Raw genomic sequence first — 20,827 nt, forward strand, 5'->3', positions numbered from 1 at the left:
GTAAATGAAATGAATTGAGAATGCTCCTCTTTCTTATGCTATAATTCTACCAATAATGTCGCCGAAGTACAAATTTGTTGGCAAATAGTCAAATCCACCAATGGTTCACAAGGGTGAATATGGTGCTTCCTACAATTCCATTCTTCAGTTTGTCGCTCAACCTTGAACATTACATATTATCCACCTCAATGGGTTGGATGTAATCTCTTGAAGCGAACCTTGATTTGCCCAGGAGCTTCACTTAACCTTATGCCCATTGTAATGTTCCAAGCCTCAGAGCTTTCATTAAGGATGATCATGTGTTGAGCTTAGCACCTGTAATAAGCGTTATAGACTAGGCTCGGGCCTGGCCTGGCCTGGTTCCAGACTTAAAACATAAGCCCTGGCCCAGGCTTGATACTAGGCCTATAATATGTCTATATTAATTATTTTGTACATTTTATAATATAAAATATCATATATAATATGTATTGCTTGTCATCTTATAATATTTATAAACAAAATATAAAATATGACATAAAACAGATAAATTTATATATAAACAAATTAGATATATGCAAGCCAGACCAAACCTGAAGTCATATGAAGTCAAATTGGCCGGCATCAACCCATATGAAGTCAAAAGCCTCCTATTAGATCAGTTTATTCACAACTGGCTGAATGTAAAACTGAAATCATTAGATTGAGAGATCAAAAAACAATACTTTGAAAAATTTATTGTTCTATTTAGACTCATATGGGACACCCAAAATGCTCTCATACACTAGCAGAGAATCTTGTACAGACTGTACAACAAGCATACTCCGAGTACTTGGTCCATACAATAGAGCCTTTGCCTGAATTGAGCATCAGCACAGAGATTCACACAAAAACAATTGAACATCATATTTATGTGGATGATTCCTTTAACCCAGCAAGTGGTGTAGCAGGTACTGGTTGTGTAATTCTAACCAACACCAACTCTGTGGTGATGACAGATAGCAGAACATTTCAAGCATCCTCAAGCTACCAAGCTGAATGGTGGGTTGTAGCTGATGGTCTCAAGGTGGCAATTGCTCACAAAATCACATCTGCTATTTTTTCTTTTTTTTTTTTTTTTTGATGCACAAGGTGTTGTAAATAGTATCAACGATGGTATGGAAGATGAAGAATGGCAAATGAAGCACATCAAGGAAACAGTTCTGAACCTTAGAAGTCTTTTTGTTAATCTTGTTGTTCAATATATTCCTAGATCTATGAATATGACTGCCCATGATCTAGCTTACATAGCATGTAAGAAAGCTACTAATGAACTCAATGAAGGCAATAGCTCATCGAAATGTAACTCTTATCAACATGAGCAATGAATGGTTATCTTTTTTGAAAAAAAAAAAAAAGGATTAAAAGCGCATTACTTCCCTACACTGCAATTATAGGTATAGCGGTGGATTTTTCAGGCTGCATTTGGCATTCCTTATTTTGCAGTTACATTTTAACTGAAAAAAAAAGGAGATAAGTTGTTAAGATAAGAAATGTCAAATGCAGCCTTAGTGGCGCTAATATCCGCCAGTATAGGCCACCGCCTTGTGGTGATAATATTAAATCACCAGTATGGATAGAATATAGTGGTAAAACATCCAACAAAAGTTAGAAAATGCCACTATATAATATCTTTTTAGCAGTGAATAATCATAAATATTACTACAAATTAAGGACAATTTTTCTCATATTCATCAATCATCATGATGTTACGTAGGGAGGTACTACACAAGACGGGGGGACGGAAGGTTAACACGTCCCCTCATATCATAGTTGCAGATCTTCAGCAACCATCCTCATGGCATCTCAATGTGACTCCCTACACCTTTTACACATGTATTAAGGTAAATTCTACCAAGTCAAGTTTTCTAAGAACCCGCCAGACTAAAAAACTGGCTGCATTTTCCTGGTTCAGTGGTTCTGACTTCTGACGGTCCAATCATCCGGTCTGTAGCTGCACTTTCTGGTCTGACGGTCCGAGTCCAAGAACTCTGATAATATTTGCTCATTGACCAGGGTATTTTAGTAATTAAGCAGGATCACTTTAAGCTTAACTTGCCTTATCCCCAGATGGAAAGCAGTCCTCGGAACTCAACACTCAATAGACACGTGTCACAGCATGACTTTAAATTAACAAGAAATTTGTTCCAAAACATACTGCATTCTGGAAACAAAGTCGCTGACTGGCTGGGTATCTACCACGTGTACGGTTCTATTGCTATTAGACACGTACCCTTGTTGTAACTGTCCAGTTACACCAGTGTTAGTATACATTTCTGATTTGAGTTCAGCTAGAGATTCCTACTTGTACCTCTTTGTTTAAACTGCACTCCTCAGAATTCTGAATTAACACTCAGACCCGCTCGTAAATTTCATCAATTCCGAACTGGCATTTAAATCGAAACGAATAATGGGGAATAATAGGGAGAAAACCAAAAACTCATTTCAACGTGTTATTTTGGGGATTCCGCCATTAAAATCCTGCAACGTCCGTCCTGGTTCTTGAGAACGAGAAACTGGTTGAACCTTCTAGGAGTTTTGAGTTACATCTCATATCAGATTGCTTTCTATTTTTGTCATTCTTTTAGAATCATTTTTTAGACGCTCCTGTGAATTTGGCGGAAGTTTCTCCAACGTATAGAATAGACACCTCTAAATTTAGCCAAACTTTTCTCTTTCTCTCCAAACATTCCAGAGCTAGAGAGACAGAGAGGAAAGTTTTTCCTCTCTCTCTCTCTCTCTTGTTGTCATCGCGCTGTGATTCTCTCTGTTTATGATCTGTTTGAGATCGACATTACCGAAAGGCGAAACTGAGCTTTTGATCGTTGTCTGTAATCGATTTCGTGGTAAAAAAAGAGAGAGAGAGAGAGAAGAAGCTCTCTGTAGAGAAGAAATTTGAATTCAGACTATCTCTGTTTGGGAGAAAATCAATGATAATGGACTCGCCTGGAAAGGCGACAGACGCGTCCACGTCGTTGATCCTAACATCGGGCGCGAGTGGGCGTGTAAATGCACTTCTGTCGCTGCGGGTGTTGAAGAGCTTGCTGATGCTGATTAATGCGTTTATTCTGCTCCTGCTGGTGCTTTATAGGGGACGGAAGCGAAGCATTTCGCCGGTGGAGAAATCGTCCAAGGAAGAGAAGCAGGAAATTAGCAGGAAGGTTCCGGTAGCGATGGTTCCTTGGAGGAGTACTTTGTCGGTGACAGGGGATCAAGAAGCGGCAGCAAGGAGAGCGCTTGCTGTCAAGAGGGTGAATCAGGACGATGATGGTAAGTCGGCTAGAGAAGTTTTCCTCTTTGTCACCACAAGAGGTGATACATTGTTTACGCAGTCGTGGACGCCGGTATCAACTAAAATCAAGTAAGCGTCGGTTAGCTGATTTGATTCATTTTGTTCTTGGTTTTGATGAATATTTGAATATGTGAGCTTTTTCATTGGAGTTACTGATGATTTTCTGTAGTATCACTAAATGCCTTTGAATACGCGTTTGTTCGGACGCTCCTCTGAATTTAAGAACTTTGGTTAAGAGAAGATGGAATAAAAAATTGCATATTTTTGCCTGAGACCAATCGTGGTTGCTTTTCCCAATATTGTCTCTATTCTTAGCAAGCCTATTCTCCTATATATGGTCCTACCCCCATTTCTTCCCTGACAATCAGCTTTTACATTATTTTGGCTTATCTTTGCAACTAGTTCAATCGCCATTATTGTTTTTGGTATTGCCACTGTACCTTAGAATTACATTGCCCAAGCAACTCCATGTTTTTCGGTTTGCCTTTTTCTCTAACCTCATCTGTATGAGGATCTTTGTCTCATAGAAAAACAAATAAGAAAACAACTCAAGAACACACATAGAAGATTTATGTGATTCAGCTTATAACCTATGTCCACATATGAAATCCATATGAAAACGACAATGAAAACACAAAGTTGTGCAAACACTTCCATAGAAAACCTAAACCCCAATGCACCCAAGTTCTCGCCCGCAATACTTTCTGTCTTCTCACACAAGCCAAAGATACATAAAAGAGAAAAAGCTCCCAAAACATGTACTAATTAATATGAGTTTTGAGTATCTCTTCAAATGTTCAACTACAACATTCTAGCCATGACATTGAGTGAGCCCATCTTCAAAGGAAAATCAACCTAACTTATTTGGGTATATGCAATATTCTTACTGATTTCAATAAAATAGATTTTCCTTTAAGCTGCATTTGTTTGAAGTGTAAATTCATTTTTACACGGATGAAAAAGGTGGTAACGGTTCAGTGGTCGATGGAAAATGAATCCGAATGGATTTGAATTTTTACACTGATGACGTTTTATTCTCTCAGTGTAAAAAGTGAAGCTTCCCACTCTGTTTTTTCTCTGAAACTCTTCCGTCGAACCTAGTTTTTGCTCTCTGGAACTCTCCCTGCTCTGAAATTCTCCTGGGTGGCTTCTGTGTCTGCTCTGAAACGTCCTCTTCCTCTTTCTCCTGCCTTTGGCAGAGATCATCCAAAGAGGGCTACAGTTGCTGCATCCAAACATCCTCTCCACCCACAGTTGCTGTCTCTATAATGAAGATGCAATGAAACTCCTGGACTCGAGTTCCAACACCGAAGAGGTCAAGAAAACTTGAATGGGAATTCAGTTGCCCTGCGCCATGAACGAGAACATTGATCTTTTGTGCTCTGAGATGGTGGAAACGCCAGTCGAACCCAGTTGACCATTGCAGTGAAAGGAGTCAGCACCAACTTCATTAAGTCGGTTACAAAGCCGACTTAACTTTTGGTTAAAAAGGACCCACGTGGTCCATGTAAAAACCATAAAAAGATAAGAACCGCCTCTAATGGGCGGTTAGCTCATGTATAAATAGGGGCTCACCCCCTACGAACGTGTTGTAATTCCAAGTTAAATGGTAAGGGAGTGGTGTAGAGTAGTCTCGTGGTGAGTAGCCTCCAAGTAAGGTTAGGAAGTGTAATTTTTAAGTTAAAATAGTGCACGTGTGTGATACATTTCATTGTGTATTTTTGTATGCTTTGCATTAGTAATATGAATATTGTATGCTTTGCATTAGTAATATGCATAACTATTTTCAGTTATAATGTGTTTGCTTCTTCGTTTGTTGGGTCTCTACATGCAGTGCTTAGAAGAGGTGTGAAGTCTGGTTCGTTGTCGTTTGGTACCAATGTTGGTGAAGGAACAGATGAAAACTTCTTACGGTTGTGAAGAAGTTTGCTGCATGGAGGCTGAGCAGAGAAGGTAATGTTTTGTGCAGAGAAGGTAATGTTTTGTTCAAATATGATTGAGCCGCGCTGCTCGTCTTGCAAATATGCGCGGTTTAATATAGTCCACAGATCTGCAACACTGATGGTGAACTCTTCATCGTTGGAAACTTAGATTCTTTGCTCTATGGTGGAACGCCGATGCAAGTGAGATATCCAAAAGAGATAGTAACTGATTGGATAAGGGGGAGAACTTCTACTGCCGGAAGTTGCAGTGGCAGATAGGAACAAACAAGAGTGAGGAGGAAAAGAATAAAAAGGAGAGAGAGAGAGAAAGAGAGAGAGAGTTCACTGAGTTTTGAGAAGATGGGGTTTTATATGGATTTTATTGGTGGTAACTTTCCACCAATTTTCGATGTAAAATTTATGTAAAGTGGAGTCATCTATAAAATAACATCTCATCCAAACGTTAGCAAAATTGAACCAGAGTGTAAAATTTATCCTGATTCACATTTACACTTCAAACAAACGCATTCTGAACTATTTTTATTGAACTTTTATTCTTGGATTTGTTTTTTTCCTTTTTGTTATACATATTACTTTTGTTTTGTCCTTATTTTTTCATTTATACATATAACTTTTGTTCTTGGATTTGTTTTTTTCTTTTTGTTATACATATTACTTTTGTTTTGTCCTTATTTTTTCATTTATACATATAACTTTTGTTCTTGTATAGTTGTATTTGATTACAACTGTTGAATAGCATCTAATGGTAGTTTGATGTTTAAGGTAACTAATATTTCCTTTGTTTTTTCCACATTGATCTCCTTATATATGAGATTATTGATAATGCCTCAGGAAGAAAGAAAAGGCTCTTCTAATTAAATTGATCTTAATGGCAAACCTCTTTGGGATTTAAACCCTCATTATCTTCAGGAACAGATGAATTTTCTTGGAAATGACCATTAATGAATAGCTACTAATAGTCGAAATCGTACTGTACAGGGGACTTCTTGTTATTTTACATGGCCTGAATGAGCACAGGTATGCAATTATGTTCTGCTATAAAAGCCTCAAGAGTCCTGATTTGGCAATTTCTAGAACTTGACATATTACGTTACCAACATTTGCAATTTGTGGAACAGTGGAAGGTATAGTGATTTTGCAAAGCAGCTGAATGCTAGTGGATATAAAGTTTATGGAATGGATTGGATTGGTATGTCAGCAACCCTTTTTTAGACAGCCACGGCTGATAACATTTTCATTTATCTCCTAATCTGTCTTATGGATGAATCACGTTTCTACATGTTATATTGAGGTTCCCTCTAGTGCCTACACTCATTTTACTAGATAGATAAATAGATTGAAGTTCCAACATTCTTCGCCAATGCTGCACATGCCAATTGGGAAAAATTGGACATCAGATTGATACCTAACCTTGCACAGTGGAAATTATATGATGTATCTTCCAGAGGGAGATAAGTAAATTAGAAAAGATCAGAGATTCATATTGGTAATTGATGGAGCGCAATTCGGCCGGTCTTAGTTGTTAACGATTTTGTCTCTGACTGGAAAAGCAGGGAGCCTGAAACGGAGAAGATGAGGAAACTCCGGGGGGAATCTGGTGAGATAACTCCGAAGCTCAAGTTAGTATTCTCTCAAAGGCAAAGTAAAGACCAGATGACACAAAGTTCATATACTTTGTTGTTGGGGATAGGGGGCCTTTTATAACCACTTCGCGCACTCATTCCGAGGCCTCTGTCAAGGTCGGGTATGATTATCTCTGTTTCTGCCAGTTCGGGTGTCACTCTTTCTGCTGGGACAGAACTGCCACTGCTCCTTGTCAGAGCCATCTCTATAACTGGAGATGGCAGTGTTAGGTGGCAATGGCAGATGGCCGTTTGAAGTGCGGCCGTCAAGCGTCAGATCCCAAGTCAGTCAGGTGCGCTGCCCCTGGGCACAAACTTTCTCGGTGTCAAGCATGGTATGGTTTGTTTAGTTTGGCGTCCTAGAGGCAAAGTGTTGGGGTGGTGAGCAAGGTGGTCTTGAGTTCGGAGGTATGTCCTGTGTTGCCATAGTACAGGCCAGTTCGGTGAGGCGTGTCCCGAACTACTATAAGGCAGGCCAGTTCGGTGAGGTGTGTCCTGAACTGCTATAAGGCGGGCCAGTTTGGTGAGGTGTGTCCCAAACTGCTATAAGGCGGGCCAGTTCGGTGAGGTGTCCCGAACTGCTATAAGGCAGGCCAGTTCGGTTAGGTGTGCTCTGAACTGCCATAGGGCAGGCCAGTTCGGGTTTTGCTTGGGGCCTAAGGGAGAATTCGGGTTCCCAGTAGTGAGTTCGGGCTCCTAGTAGGGAGTCCGAACCGCTAGTTCCTTTAGTGCTCTTGCCTTAGGCGCACTGTTTGTGCCGAGTTGTTGCCTTTGCCACGTGTTGCGCAATTACGAGGTCGGGCCAAATCTTCCTTCATCAATTGCCCCCCACTCCTCGTGCCAAGGGTCCTGTCCTGGTGCAGGGAGTTTCGAAAGGTGGGAGGTGGATTTGTCCCGTACTTTGGATCTTGATAGCGCGAGGTGCGTTGTCAGGGTTCTTCGGTTTTCTTGAGTGTCCCAAAAGGCGGGAGGCACGCCTACCTGCTTATAAATGCTGACACGTGGCGGCGCACGCTTATTTCAAATTTTAAAAAAGCGCGCCACTGGAAGACGTGACAGCGGGTCTTTTGATTTTGAAAAAAGCGCGCCACTGCCATTTGAAAGGCGAGGAGACGTGCACTGGCAGTTGTCAGTTACAAAAAGACGTGTGCGGTGCATCGTTCATTTCAGAAAGACGTGTGTCGACGCATCGTCAGTTTCAGAAAGATGTGCGTCGACGTTTCGTCAATTTCAGAAAGACATGCGCCAATCACGTCTCGGTCTCAGGGGACGTGCGGTCAACGCGAATGCGGGCCGTCGGATTGGCTCTGATCTGCACTGTTGATTCTCGTTTACTGTGGGTATAAATAGTAGGGGACCCCAATCGATTTGTCACTTCTGCGTTTTGCTTCTTGAGCTTGCTTCCAACTTTTCAGCTCGCGTTCAGGCCTTTCAGTTCGTGTCTAGGCTTGTTATTTCACCTTCAAGGTTTTTGCTTGTTCCAGTTTCCGGAGCCTTCAAAACTTTCTTCCGGTGAGTACTTTCTTGAATCCACCTTTTCTCTTCGATGTCTAGCTTGGATAGTTCAGACGATTCTTCAAGTAGGTTTGATGTAGGTTCTAGGAACCGAGTCGCATCCCCCAATGGCCTTAGTGATCCTGAGGTGGAACTTGAGGACTTCGAACCCGTAGGCCGAGCCGCTTCGGGCAATTTGGCGTCTACCTCTCGTCGAGGTCGGATGCTAGATAGGTTTGGTCCTTTGACCATGACGCCCGAGGGGCTCCAATCTCTTATTATCTCTTACAATTTGCCTGGGGGGTACACCTATTTCATTCCTTCGGGTAGCTTTCCTTGGGAACACGGTCCTAATGAGATCATGATATTTCGGGAGCAGCTCGCTGCGGGGCTACGATTGCCTTTCCACCCCTTCTCGTCGAGGTCATAAACCACTTTGGCGTTACTGTTGGCCAGCTTCATCAGAACTCTATTCGGAACTTGGTGGGGATAGCCTCCCTTTTTTGTGAATAGGGCTTCCCTTTAGACTTGGAGATATTCTCCTCCATTTTAATGCTCAAGAAACAAGCGGGTTCTCTTCCCGGGGGTAGGCGGGCGTATTACCTGTCTCCTCGCCCGGGTTTTAAGCTTATGCACGAACTTCCCAACAAGGTCTCGGCATGGAAGCGGAATTACTTCAGGGTGCGAAGTGCACAAGGGTGGCCTTTTCAGACTGGGTGGGGGGAGGTCGCCCCTGATTCTGGTGTCACTCTCGATAAAGGGACGGTGAAGGGCCTCTGGCAATGGGCACGGCTAGGGTTAAAATGCCATCAGTACCTAACGGAGGCCAAGCTTATTGCGGCCGGCCTGAGTTCGGGTAGGTTCCTTGCTCAGAGGTTTCTTGTTCGCTTTGTTCCTTTGTTTTTTCTGATGCCGAACTCTTTTTTGCAGGTGTGATGGACTCAGAGATGACTCGCGGGGGGCGCCTGTTCCAAGGCATGAAGAGGAGGAAGCGGGTCGCCAAGCAAACTCGTACCGAGCTGCCCCAGGATGAGGAGCCTCAAGTTCCAGACCACATGTCGGAGGATCCGCCCAGGGAGCCTGAGGTGGCTCCTTCAATGCAGGAAGCAGCAGGGGCCCCTTATGCCAAGACCACTCACACGGGTGCTCCCGCCTACTCTAGTGCTCCTGCTTACTCTAGGTCCGCTCATATGCGAGCTGGGCCCTCGGGCTCGGGAGCTCAAGGGGAGTTTAGGAGCGTGCTATCGCCGAACTACGCTCTTCAGAAGAGTAGGGAGGCCACTTTCCCCGAGGAGATCGCAGTGTGGACCGATCTTCCCTTGAACTATGTCGTCTGTCGTGCCATAACTCATGCTATGGTGGTGAGTCAAATTTTTGTCGATCCTCTTTGTTTTCATACTTCTTGATATCGTTAATCACTTATTCCTTTTGGTGGGTGAACTCTTCTATTCACGCCTTAGCGGCCCAGGTGGAGAGGAGCTCGAGGTAGGCGTGAGCTGCCGAAGAGGCTTTTCATGCCGTCGAGGCGAATACCCGAGCTGCTGAGGCGGCAGCTCATGCTGCCGAAGAGGTTGTTCGCGTTGCTATGGCCAGGCAGGCGAGGTCTCAGAGGGATGCCGAGGCCATGGGGGTGGTCGTGAAGCATATGGCGGACCTGAGGCTAGACCTGCAGCATCAGGTCGAGTATCTTCAGGAGGACATAAGGGAGAAAACGCAGATCTTTTCCCAAGGTACCGAAGATGCCAAGAAGAAGGTCGTTGATGACTACATCGCCTTGCCGCGCTTTGATGACCTGATGGTGGATTCTTACAGAAGGGGATTCAAACTGAGCTGGTGGATGATCTGGAACACGTACCCCGATCTCGATATTAGTGCCATATCCACTTCGCGTATAATTTAGGAGATGGACAACGCTGCTGATGGCGAACCGGATTCTGAGGGCGAGGCAGGACCTTCGGGTGTCGTTGAAGTGCCTTCGGATGAGGAAGAAGTAGCTCCAGGCTTGTAATTTTTTTTTTAAATGTACTCTTCCTTTTCTTGCAATGGAATAGACAATCTTTTTGGTTAAGTGTTGTTCTTTTTCCCGAATTGATATTTTGTCGAACTGATAATATGTCCGATCTATTTCTTGCCCAGGTTATTGCACTCGCGTGACCTATTTCAGTGTTTAGTACTTAGTCCGCTTCGCCTTAGTCTTTTGGCTAACTTTTCTTTGCTTGCCTATGCCGAGGTTCCTCTTGTTAGCTCAGCACCCTGGCCCTTAGGCTCTTGTAGCGATTTCGTCCACTTCGCTTGCGGTTTATAGGTAGTATCGCCTTAAGTTAATGATGTTCCACGCTTGTGGTACTTGTTTGCCTTCTAAGGTTTCAAGCTCGTATGCCCCCTCGAGCGCTCTCTTTACTCTATAGGGCCCTTCCCAATTTGGTCCGAGTTTGCCCACGCCGGGTTCAGGCACCATAAACTTACAGAGAACCAAGTCGCCGACTCGGAAGCTTCGCTTCTTTACTCTAGCATTGTAGTACCGAGCTACCTGCTGCTGATAGGCCGTTGTCCGGATGTGCGCGAGGTCTCTTACCTCGTCCAGTAGATCGAGGTTGGTACATAACTCGTCTTCGTTTGTCTGATCTTCGTATGCTTCTAGTCACAGTGTAGGTACTTCGATTTCTGCTAGGATTACCGCTTCAGTGCCGTAGATGAGGTTGAAGGGGGTCTCTCCCGTGGCGGTTTTTTTTGTAGTCCGGTGAGCCCATAAAACACTTGGTAGCTCGTCCGCCCACAACCCTTTAGCTTGGTCTAGACGTGCTTTCAGTCCACGCAGGATGGCTCTGTTCATTACTTCTGTCTAACCATTTGCCTGCGGGTGCACAACCGATGTGAAGTTCTGACGAATTTCCATATTCTGGCACCATTCTTGGAACTTGATATCCTCAAACTGCTTGCCGTTGTCGGAGATCAGTACCTGAGGTAGCCCGAAGCGACATACTATGTTCTTCCAAAAGAAGTTCTGTATGTTTCGGGCTGTCACTGTTGCCAGAGGTTCAGCTTCTATCCACTTTGTGAAGTAATCTACTGCCACTACTAGGAATTTTCTCCCACCTGTTGCTAGCGGGAATGGCCCCAGGAGGTCGATGCCCCATTGCACAAAGGGCCATGGGCTGGTGAGGTATTTGAGGTCAGAAGCGGGCTGATGGTGAATGTTGGCATGCTTCTGACACTTGTCGCATTTTCTGACGAGTTCGATGGCTTCTACCTTCATCGTTGGCCAGTAGTATCCTTGTCGAAGTGATTTTTGGGCGAGGGCTCTGCCCCCCAGGTGTCCGCCGCACATACCTTCATGAGTGTCGCGGAGGACCGTCGATAGGACCTGCAACGCAAGTAGGGGAGCGTGTAGGACCGTCGATACAACCGTTCGTCTATTATGACGTATTTGGTTGCCTGGCGCTGCACTCTTTTTGCTGCATTGCGGTTCGCAGGGAGGATTCCATCTAGCAAGAAGCTCGCGAGTGGGTCAATCCAGCTCGGCTCTACTTCAAGGACGGGAGCGACCTCCTTTGCCCCACCGAGAATGCTAGGCTGAGGTAAGTCCTCTATGTACACGGTTCTCATGCTGTTGTGATTCGTGCTGGCTAACTAGGACAGAGCGTCGGCCTCAGTGTTCTCTGACCTCGGGATGTGCCTGATGAAGTGTGACTGGAAGTTGAGCAGAGCCTCTTTTACTTTCGCTAAGTATGCGATCATGGAGAGCTCGCATGCTTCGTACTCGCCCGTAACCTGGTTGACCATGAGCTGGGAATCGCTGCAGATGACTATGTGCTTTGCTCTTACCTTTTGCGCTAGGTTCAGCCCGGCTATCAATGCCTCGTACTCTGCCTCGTTGTTGGATGCCACGAACTCAAAGCGTAGTGCGTATTCCAATTTTTTGCCACTCGGGCCGCATAAGACTATTCTAGCCCTGTTGCCCTGCTAGTTTGAGGAGCCATCTACGTGAAGGATCCAGGGCTCCTCATCCCAGTTTGCGCTCGGCCTAACCAGGAGAGATGTCACACTGGCTGCTACTACTTCACGAGGTTCAGACTCTATTGGCTTGGGAGCTCCGAGTTCACCCGAACTAGGGATCTCGGGCTCAACCTGCTCAGGGGCATCGAGGTTGAATGTGCACTCGATGATAAAATCTGCTAAGGCTTGGGCCTTAATGGCAATCCGTGGTTTGTATTGGAGGTCGTACACGCTGAGCTCGATGGCCCACTTCGTCAGCCGACCGAAAACCTCGGGCTTGAGCAAGACTTGTCTCAGAGGTTTGTTAGTCAAGACGACGACGATGTGAGCCTGGAAATATGGACGAAGTTTTCAAGCTGAAATCACCAGTTTATACGCTAGTTTTTCTATCTGCGGGTATCACGTCTCTACTCCCTGTAGAATTTTACTAACATAATAGACGGGCCACTGGAGCCGATATACTTCCTTTATTAGTACCGAACTGACCACCTCGTCGCTTGCCGAGAGGTACAGTTCTAAGACCTTGCCCTCCTCAGGTCTGGCTAAGGTTGGCATAGTGGCAAGGTAGGTCTTCAGCTCGTCAAACGCGAGCTGGCAATCTCGAGTCCATTCGAGCCCTTTGCCTTTGATTGCCTTAAAGAAAGGCAGACAACGGTCTGCCGATTTGGACATGAAACGGCTCAGAGCAGCTATGCGGCCGTTTAGCCTCTGAACCTCTTTTACTTTTTGGGGTGGTCTCATGTCTAGGATGGCCTTTATCTTATCCGGCCAATACCTCGCCGATTGACAATGTACCCTAGAAACTTACCCGAGGAGACACCGAAGACACACTTGTTTGGGTTCAGTCTCATTCTATATTGACGCAGAATTTGGAAGACAAAATCTAAGTCTTTTATTAATTCCTACGAGAACTGTGTTTTGACGACCATGTCGTCTACATAACATTTTATTTTCGTGCCAATTAAGGGCCGAAAAAGCTTATTTACAAGTCTTTGGAAGGTCGCCCCAGCATTCTTTAGTCCGAAGAGCATGACCTTGTAACAGTACAGGCCAAACTCGGTTATGAAGCTGGTTTTTTTCTCATCGGACTGGCCCATCTTGATTTGGTTGTAGCCTAAGTAGGCATCCAGGAAGCTTAGCAGCTCATGTCCTGAGGTCGCATCCACTAGGCGGTCAATTTGGGGTAGGGGAAGCAGTCTTTTGGGCAAGCTCGGTTCAGGTCAGTGTAGTCGACACACATGCGCCACTTGCCGCTTTCTTTTTTCACCAACACTGGGTTGGCTACCCAGCTCGGGTAATGAACTTCCCTTATGAAGTCCGCTGCGATGAGCTTTTCGACTTCTTCGTCGACCGCCCTCCAGCGCTCCGGGGCTAAGTTGCGTTTCTTCTGTCTAATGGGTCTGACTACAGGGTCAGTATTAAGTTTGTGAGTTATAAGGCCAGGGTCAATACCGGGCATATCCGCCGCGGACCATGCAAAAATATCTAAATTTTGAAGTAAGAAACTCACTAGTTCAGTTCGTAAAGGCTCCTTGACGGAAGCACCGATATGTAGCGTTCGTGCCGGATCTGTAGCCGAGGTCGGGATCATGACCGTTTCCTCAGTGGGCGAAGCTCGTTCCTCGCCCTGCTCCGTAGGCTGCTCCAGTTTGAGGTCGTTGGCTGCCTTGGTTTTTCCCTTTAGGGCGGCAACGTAACATTTGCGGGACTCAAGCTGGTCGCCCCGCGCTACCCCCACACCGAAGTCCGTGGTGAACTTCATTGCCAGATAGTAGGTGGAGACCATTGCCCGCAGAATATGCGTAATTGGCCGCCCTATTATGGCGTTGTATGGGGAGGGGGTCGCAACCACCAGGAAATCGTGGTTGAGTCTTACTACGCAAGGTCATGTGCCGACTTCCACGGGTACTGTTATCTTTCCCAGGGGCCTGACTTCCTCTCCGTTGAAGCCCACCAGAGGAGTGTGCGTGGGCTTCAACTCACTTCTTTGCAATTGTAGTTGGTCGAATGCCAATTTGAAGAGGATGTCCGCCGAACTGCCTGAGTCCACAAGTATGCGTCGGACTTCAAAGTCGCTAATCCTTAGCTTTATGACGAGCGCGTCATCGTGGGGATAGTGGACACCTTGCGCGTCATCTTCTGTGAAAAAGATTGGTTCTTCCGTCTTCGGCCTCTTTGGAAGGTTCTGCTCTTCTCAGGCCGCCTCGCGAACTGACGTTCGTGCTGCTGCCGAAGTGCAACTTGCTACCACCGAACCGCCCACTATCATGTTGATGGTTCCCTGAACTAGACTCTCTTCTGGGGGAGGTCGCTGCAAGGCTTCGGCTGGTCTGCTGCTGGACTCGGGAGCATCTTTTCCGTGCTCCCCTTGCCGACCTACTTTATTATTATTGTCATTATGTACAAAATTTCTCAAGTATTCATGACGGATGAGTCCCTCTATCTCGTCCCAGAGATTATTACATTGTTTGGTACTATGACCGTGATCTTTATGAAAACTACAGTATAGATTTTTATTTCTCTCGTTTGGATTACTCTTTAGACGAGGTGGCCACTTTATGTAGGGGGCATCCTTGATCGTCCTCAAGATCTCGGTCCACCTTGTGTTCAACGGCATGTAATCCGTCCGAACTGCTAAGGGAGCTCGGGACGGCTGGCTTGGCTTTGCCTCTCGGGCATGGCTTCTTCCGTCGCCTGCGTTAGAGGGCTCGCCTTCTCTTTTTCTTTTCTCAACCCTGCCTTCGGTTCTTTGGTTGATTTCTTCCTTTATTCTCATGAACTTGTCTGCGAGCTTGAGGAAATCGGCCACGGTTGCTGGCTTGCTGGCCACCATGTGCCATTTGAACTCTTTGTGCGTTACCCATCTTTTGGTTGCCACAAGCTGTACCGCGGTGTCTAATCGTGGTATCTGCAAGCATGCTTCATTGAACCGCTTGATGTAGCTCCGGATGGATTCTCCTTCCCTCTGGATTACCCCGAAGATATTTTCCTCGGTTCTAGGGCACCGCTTGCTGCTAACAAAGTGTGCAGTGAAGATCTGCACGAACTGGGCCCAGCTTCTTATTGACCCGGGAGCTAGGTTCCGGTACCAGGTGCGGGCCACCTCCCTGAAGGTGGTGGTGAAGGCCATGCACATGCATGACTCACTGGCCCTAGCGAGGTGCATTTGTGACTGGAATGCGTCGATGTGGTCGTTGGGGTCAAAGGACCCATCATACTTGTCCAAAGATGGAAGTTTGAAGTCTCTGGGCATGGGGACTGCCAAAAGTTCTGATGCGAGGGGGGAAGGAACTAAGAGAATTGGGATAGTTTTTACCTCGTCCGAGCTCGTCTCTTCCTTGCCTTAGAGCTCGGGTAGGACACGGGTAGCAGTTCAGCGACTTCGTCGGCGCCTTCTTTGAGCGGGCCTGGTGCTAGCGCTGCTGGCCTCCATGTTGCCGAATGGGCCCGAAATGTTGGTCTGCTGCTAGGGCGTTGAACCGGTTCTCTGTGAGTGGGAACTCGGGCTTGGAGCGCCGAGGTAACTTTGTGGGCGAGGTTCCTGACCCACCTGCGAGCTGCGAGGCGGGGGTAATTTTTCTTTGCTTTCGGCCTGGGGATGAGGCCTGGCTATTAGGGGGGTTCTGGAGTTGGGAAGCTTCTCCTTGGTGAGGGCGTCCACCTTGAGGGGAGGCCTTAACCGGCTTCGAAATAGGGTGTCGGGGGGGAAGCAGTGACTGGTTTAGGGGTAGCTGAGGGAACTGTTGCTGATAATGGTGTTGGGAGAGGTGGTATAGTACCTGGTGTTGTTGGAGTTGGTGCTAGTGGAATTGTTGCATTTGGGCTTGCATTGCCCGCATGCATTGCATTAGGCCGTCCAGCTGGTTTTGGCAGGTCGCCAGTGGGACAACAGTTGGTTCAGCTAAGGTTGTTTCAATAGGGAGTGGAAGAGGGGTGTTCAACGAAGGAAGGTTCATGGGTGCCACTACTTGTGGCACATTCAAACTGGGGATCCCATCCACTGAAAGAGGGATGGTGAACTGCCCAATGCACACCACGGGAACTTGGAGTTGCTCTCTAGTGGTTGTCATTTCTGTGCCATGTCCGGCATTGTTGGAGGAAGCCATGGGTGTTGGAGTTTTTGGAAGAAGGGTAGGTAAGAGAGGTAAGAGAGATTTAGAGGGAGGCTTTTAGAAGCGTTCCCACAGACGGCACCAATTGATTGAGCGCAATCCAGTCGGTCTTAGCTGTCAACGATTTTGCCTCTGACTGGAGCAGCGGGGAGCCTGAAACGGAGAAGATGAGGGAACTCCGAGGGGAACCCAATGAGATAACTCCGAAGCTCAAGTTAGTATTCTCTCAAAGGCAAAGTAAAGACCAGATGGCACAAAGTTCACATACCTTGTTGTTGGGGATAGGGGGCCTTTTATAACCACTTCGCGCACTCATTCTGAGGCCTCTATCAAGGTCAGGTATGATTATCTCTGTTTCTGCCAGTTCGGGTGTCACCCTTTCTACTGGGACAGAACCGCCACTGCTCCTTGTCGGAGCCGTCTCTCTGTAACTGGAGATGGCGGTGTCAGGTGGTGGTGGCAGGTGGCCGTTTGAAGTGCAGCCGTCAAGCGTCAGATCCCAAGTCAGTCAAGTGCGCCCCCCCAGGCACGAACTTCCTCAGTGTCAGGCATGGTACGATTTGTTCAGTTTGGCGTCCTGGAGGCAAATTGTTGGGGTGGTGAGCGAGGTGGTCTTGAGTTTGGAGGTATGTCCTGTGTTGCCATAGTGCAGGCCAATTCGGTGAGGCGTGTCCCGAACTGCTATAAGGCAGGCCAATTCGATGAGATGTGTCCCGAACTACTATAAGGCGGGCCAGTTCGGTGAGGTGTGTCCCGAATTGCTATAAGGCGGGCCAGTTCGGTGATGTGTCCCGAACTGCTATAAGGCAGGCCAGTTCGGTGAGGTGTGCTCCAAACTGCCATAGGGCATGCCAGTTCGGGTTTTGCTTGGGGCCTAAGGGAGAATTCGGGTTCCCAGTGGTGAGTTCGGGCTCCTAGTAGGGAGTTCGGACCGCTGGTTCCTTAAGTGCTCTTGCCTTAGGCGCGCTGTTTGTGCCGAGCTATTGCCTTTGCCATGTGTTGCATAATTACGAGGTCGGACCAAATCTTGCTTCATCAGTAATAAAGATGGCAAAAAGCAAACATACGAATGCTCATTCCCTACCTTCAGGGTTTGGTAATGTTCGAGGACTTTGTTTCTGGAACATTTAACTGGATACCCAAATAGAGAACAATCATCTAAAAGAAATTGACACTATCCTAATTTAATTTAGTTGGGCCTTAATTGTTTTTACTATGTAATTTGGAAAACTCAATGCCAGCATGGAACATTGACATGTATTCTTTTAGATGGAAACTTATTTGCTAATCTTTAGAACAGTTACATAGGTGATTTAGGACAGGGTGGGGGTCCTACAAATTTTAGATCTAGTGGTAGGCTTCATAGGTGAAGGAAGAACTTTGGGTGATTAATGATGAAGAGTATAAAGATCATGAGCTCTTATGGCAAACAATGCATGGGAAAGAGAATCATCTTGTGGCCAAGTCGAGGGAGCGAAATATAATTCATTTTCGCAACATTCATGAGATGAAAATTAAAGTAATGCAAATGCTAGAACTTACTAAAAAGAAAAGAGCAGCTATTCTAATGATCCAAACCTTAAAAGAAAGGAAATCCTTTCTAAAACAATTAAGTCATATCCTTTTCAAAGAAATTTTTTTTTGGGTGCAGAAAGGTATAATAAATCGGCTAGCTCTTGGTGAAAAGAACAACAATTTTTTTTTTCTCATGTAACTATAGTGATTTGAATAAATAGAAACAGAATTTATAGGCTAAAAGATAGCATTGGCAATTGAACCACTAATAAAGGGGAAATAAGGAAAGGCATCGTAGATGGTTACATGGAAATTTTAAGTATGAGGGGCCAGGTATGGGTGGGATAGAGGAGTTCAGCAGAGTTATCAATGGAAGGGTGACATAGGAACATAATATAATACTAGAACAAGAAATCATCATTGAAGAAATTAAGGATGATTTAAATCACATCCCAGATGGAATGAATGCCATGTTTTTCTCATGTAACTATAGTGAATCAAATCAATCAATGAATGCTTTAAATCAGCATAGAGGTCTTTGAACTTAAGAGTTTCAATGTTGTTTTGATACAAGAAAAAAATCTCAGTATTAATTTGAGTTTCTAAGCTTAGTTTAGAACAATGACATGTTTATATCTTTAGTTGTTTAACTATTTAAGCACATTTCAAATTTGGTAGATTGTGTATTGTGGTATGAATCTATATGTAGTTTACATTTTAGTATGTTATCTTGAAAAGTTCTCTTTTTGATTTTTCATTAGGACATGGTGGAAGCGATGCTCTGCATGGATATGTTCACTCACTAGATGCTGCTGTCAGTGATGTGGTACATTTTTTGAGCATGAATTCTAGTTTCATTGCGGTTTCCTCTTTACTTGAGTACTTTATCTGTTCATGTATCTATATATGCATTTCAACATTTGCAGAAAGCATTCATTGGGAAGGTTTTAGCTGAAAATCCCGGGCTTCAATGTTTTTGTTTGGGACACTCAACAGGTGCAGCAATTGTGCTAAAGGTACGAGTCTTTCCCACCACTAAACAGCCTTCTATTAATATTCTTTATTATGCTAGCTAGCTTCTGTACCAACAAATGCACAATTCCATCTGTCCTGTCGAGCTAGAATTTATAAGTTTTTCCTTTTATATTTTCATGGACAATTGAAGGCAGTACTGGACCCAAAAATTGAAGCACTTATAGAAGGTGCAGTATTGATTTCACCTGCAATACGAGTTCAGCCATCCCATCCAATTTTGTGTGTAAGAAACACTCCTATTTGCATTGCTTCAAATTCCTTGTTTACTTTCCTTTCAAGATTTACTTTGATCTATTATATATCAATGGTGACAGGTTCTTGCTCCAATTTTTTCCTTTTTGTTACCAAGATACCGATTCAGTGCTGCTAACAAGAAGGGAATGCCGGTTTGCCGTGATCCAGACGCACTAGTAGCTAAGTATTCAGATCCCCTAGTGTTCACTGGATCCGTTAGGATTAGGACTGGAGCAGAGATTCTCCATATCTCATCCTACTTGCAACAGAATATGAGTAAACTAAACATCCCCTTTCTAGTTCTCCACGGCACTGCTGATACTACGACTGACCCTGAAGCTTCTCAGAAACTGTATAAGGAAGCTTCATCCGCTGATAAATCCATCAAACTGTACGAAGGTTTCTTACATGATCTCCTTTTTGAACCTGAACGAGAGGATATTGCGAAGGACATAATCGAATGGTTGAACTCTAGAGTGAAAGCTTAGCTGGTGTATAGCAGTAAAGTTGAAGAAAGCCTGAAAAGAAATTGGAAAAAAATACTAAACTGTGGCAGGCATTTTTTATAAATTGCCACTGAAGTTCTCTGAGAATTTACTGGGGAAGTTTTCGGTTGCTAATTAAATTTCAGTGATTAGATGCAAAGATGTTCAAATTTTTTTCTCGTATCACGGGAGGCACCAGACATTTTACTAGCATTAATTGGGGAGTCGAGCACTTTTTGGGTGGCCTTTTCATTTTTTTCTCCGGGTGAGAGTTGTTTGCTTATATTATCCATGAATGGAAGAAGCTTGCCTGTTATCATTGCTCCATGTTTACAGGAAAAAATATGTAAATATTTGTTCGGTAATGGCATGGTTTTGAATTTCTGGCACAACTGCTCTAGTATGCCTTGTTACTGCCTCAGTGTCGTGATACTGGTTTCCAGAGGATCATTGCTAAACCAAAATTACTTTAGTTCTCGTAATCTTTTCCCTGAACGAGTTCATGCAATTAATTGTGTATGACACGACTCTCTATCTGACGTATGGCATACACCTGTACATGTCATATCTGGTCAAATATTATTGTTTAGGGCATGGCTCAAAGTATCGATCGGACCCTTAATTGCTTTTTAATAATAAAAAGCATGTTAAAAAAGTAAAGTTTTGGCCACCGATACTATCAAAACTCGTATTGTATCGATATTTTGAACATTGATTTAGGGCTGCAGATTTGGATCCATCGGATATTGGCAGATTCAAATTTGATTCAGTTACATTCAGATTCGAATTGAATCATATCCGCTCGTATGGAAACCAGATTGCAATCAGATATTGAATAAAATCAAGGGTAATTGTCACCCACTATCACTTTTTCTGAATTCTTTTAAATTCACCATAACTTTTTAAAACATCCAAAACTCACCATACCAGTTAAATTTTATTTTCTAAAATTCACCATCATTTACAACACCGTTAAAATTGAATAACCCAAATTGTCGAGGTAACTTCATCTCGTAATTGTTAGCAAGGGAACCATTCTTCATGCTCTTCAGGAGCCATAGGAATTGGCCTAACCCATCCG

The 20,827-nt window shown here is 44.8% G+C and overlaps 1 protein-coding gene across 2 annotated transcripts; it reads left to right on the plus strand.

Annotated features, from left to right (window-relative positions):
* The first annotated feature begins 2,702 nt into the window (after positions 1–2,702).
* Positions 2,703–20,135, plus strand: LOC148864024 (uncharacterized). Of its 2 annotated transcripts, XM_088981027.1 has the most exons (8): positions 2,703–3,379; positions 5,145–5,263; positions 6,232–6,270; positions 6,372–6,442; positions 18,754–18,818; positions 18,919–19,008; positions 19,158–19,250; positions 19,342–20,135. In XM_088981027.1, the coding sequence occupies exons 2-8, from the start codon at positions 5,190–5,192 to the stop codon at positions 19,747–19,749; spliced, it is 840 nt and encodes a 279-aa protein (XP_088837153.1). In that variant the 5' UTR covers positions 2,703–3,379; positions 5,145–5,189; the 3' UTR covers positions 19,750–20,135. The 2 variants fall into 2 exon arrangements, with proteins under 2 accessions (XP_088837153.1, XP_088837152.1); XM_088981026.1 differs by lacking the exon at positions 5,145–5,263 and having other exon boundaries at positions 2,726–3,379.
* Positions 20,136–20,827: the final 692 nt, after the last annotated feature.

The sequence above is a fragment of the Nelumbo lutea genome, chromosome 3, assembly GCF_056320005.1.
Source record: "Nelumbo lutea isolate HS-2025 chromosome 3, American lotus-T2T, whole genome shotgun sequence".
Lineage (NCBI taxonomy): Eukaryota > Viridiplantae > Streptophyta > Magnoliopsida > Proteales > Nelumbonaceae > Nelumbo > Nelumbo lutea.

What these genes read in the sequence shown, in the direction of transcription:
- LOC148864024 (XM_088981026.1), top strand. Translation starts at nt 2,949, where the DNA reads ATGATAATGGACTCGCCTGGAAAGGCGACAGACGCGTCCACGTCGTTG. An exon ending in CCGGTATCAACTAAAATCAA is followed by an intron (nt 3,380 to 6,231) that starts GTAAGCGTCGGT and finishes CGTACTGTACAG; the next exon opens with GGGACTTCTTGTTATTTTAC. An exon ending in GTGCAGCAATTGTGCTAAAG is followed by an intron (nt 19,009 to 19,157) that starts GTACGAGTCTTT and finishes GGACAATTGAAG; the next exon opens with GCAGTACTGGACCCAAAAAT.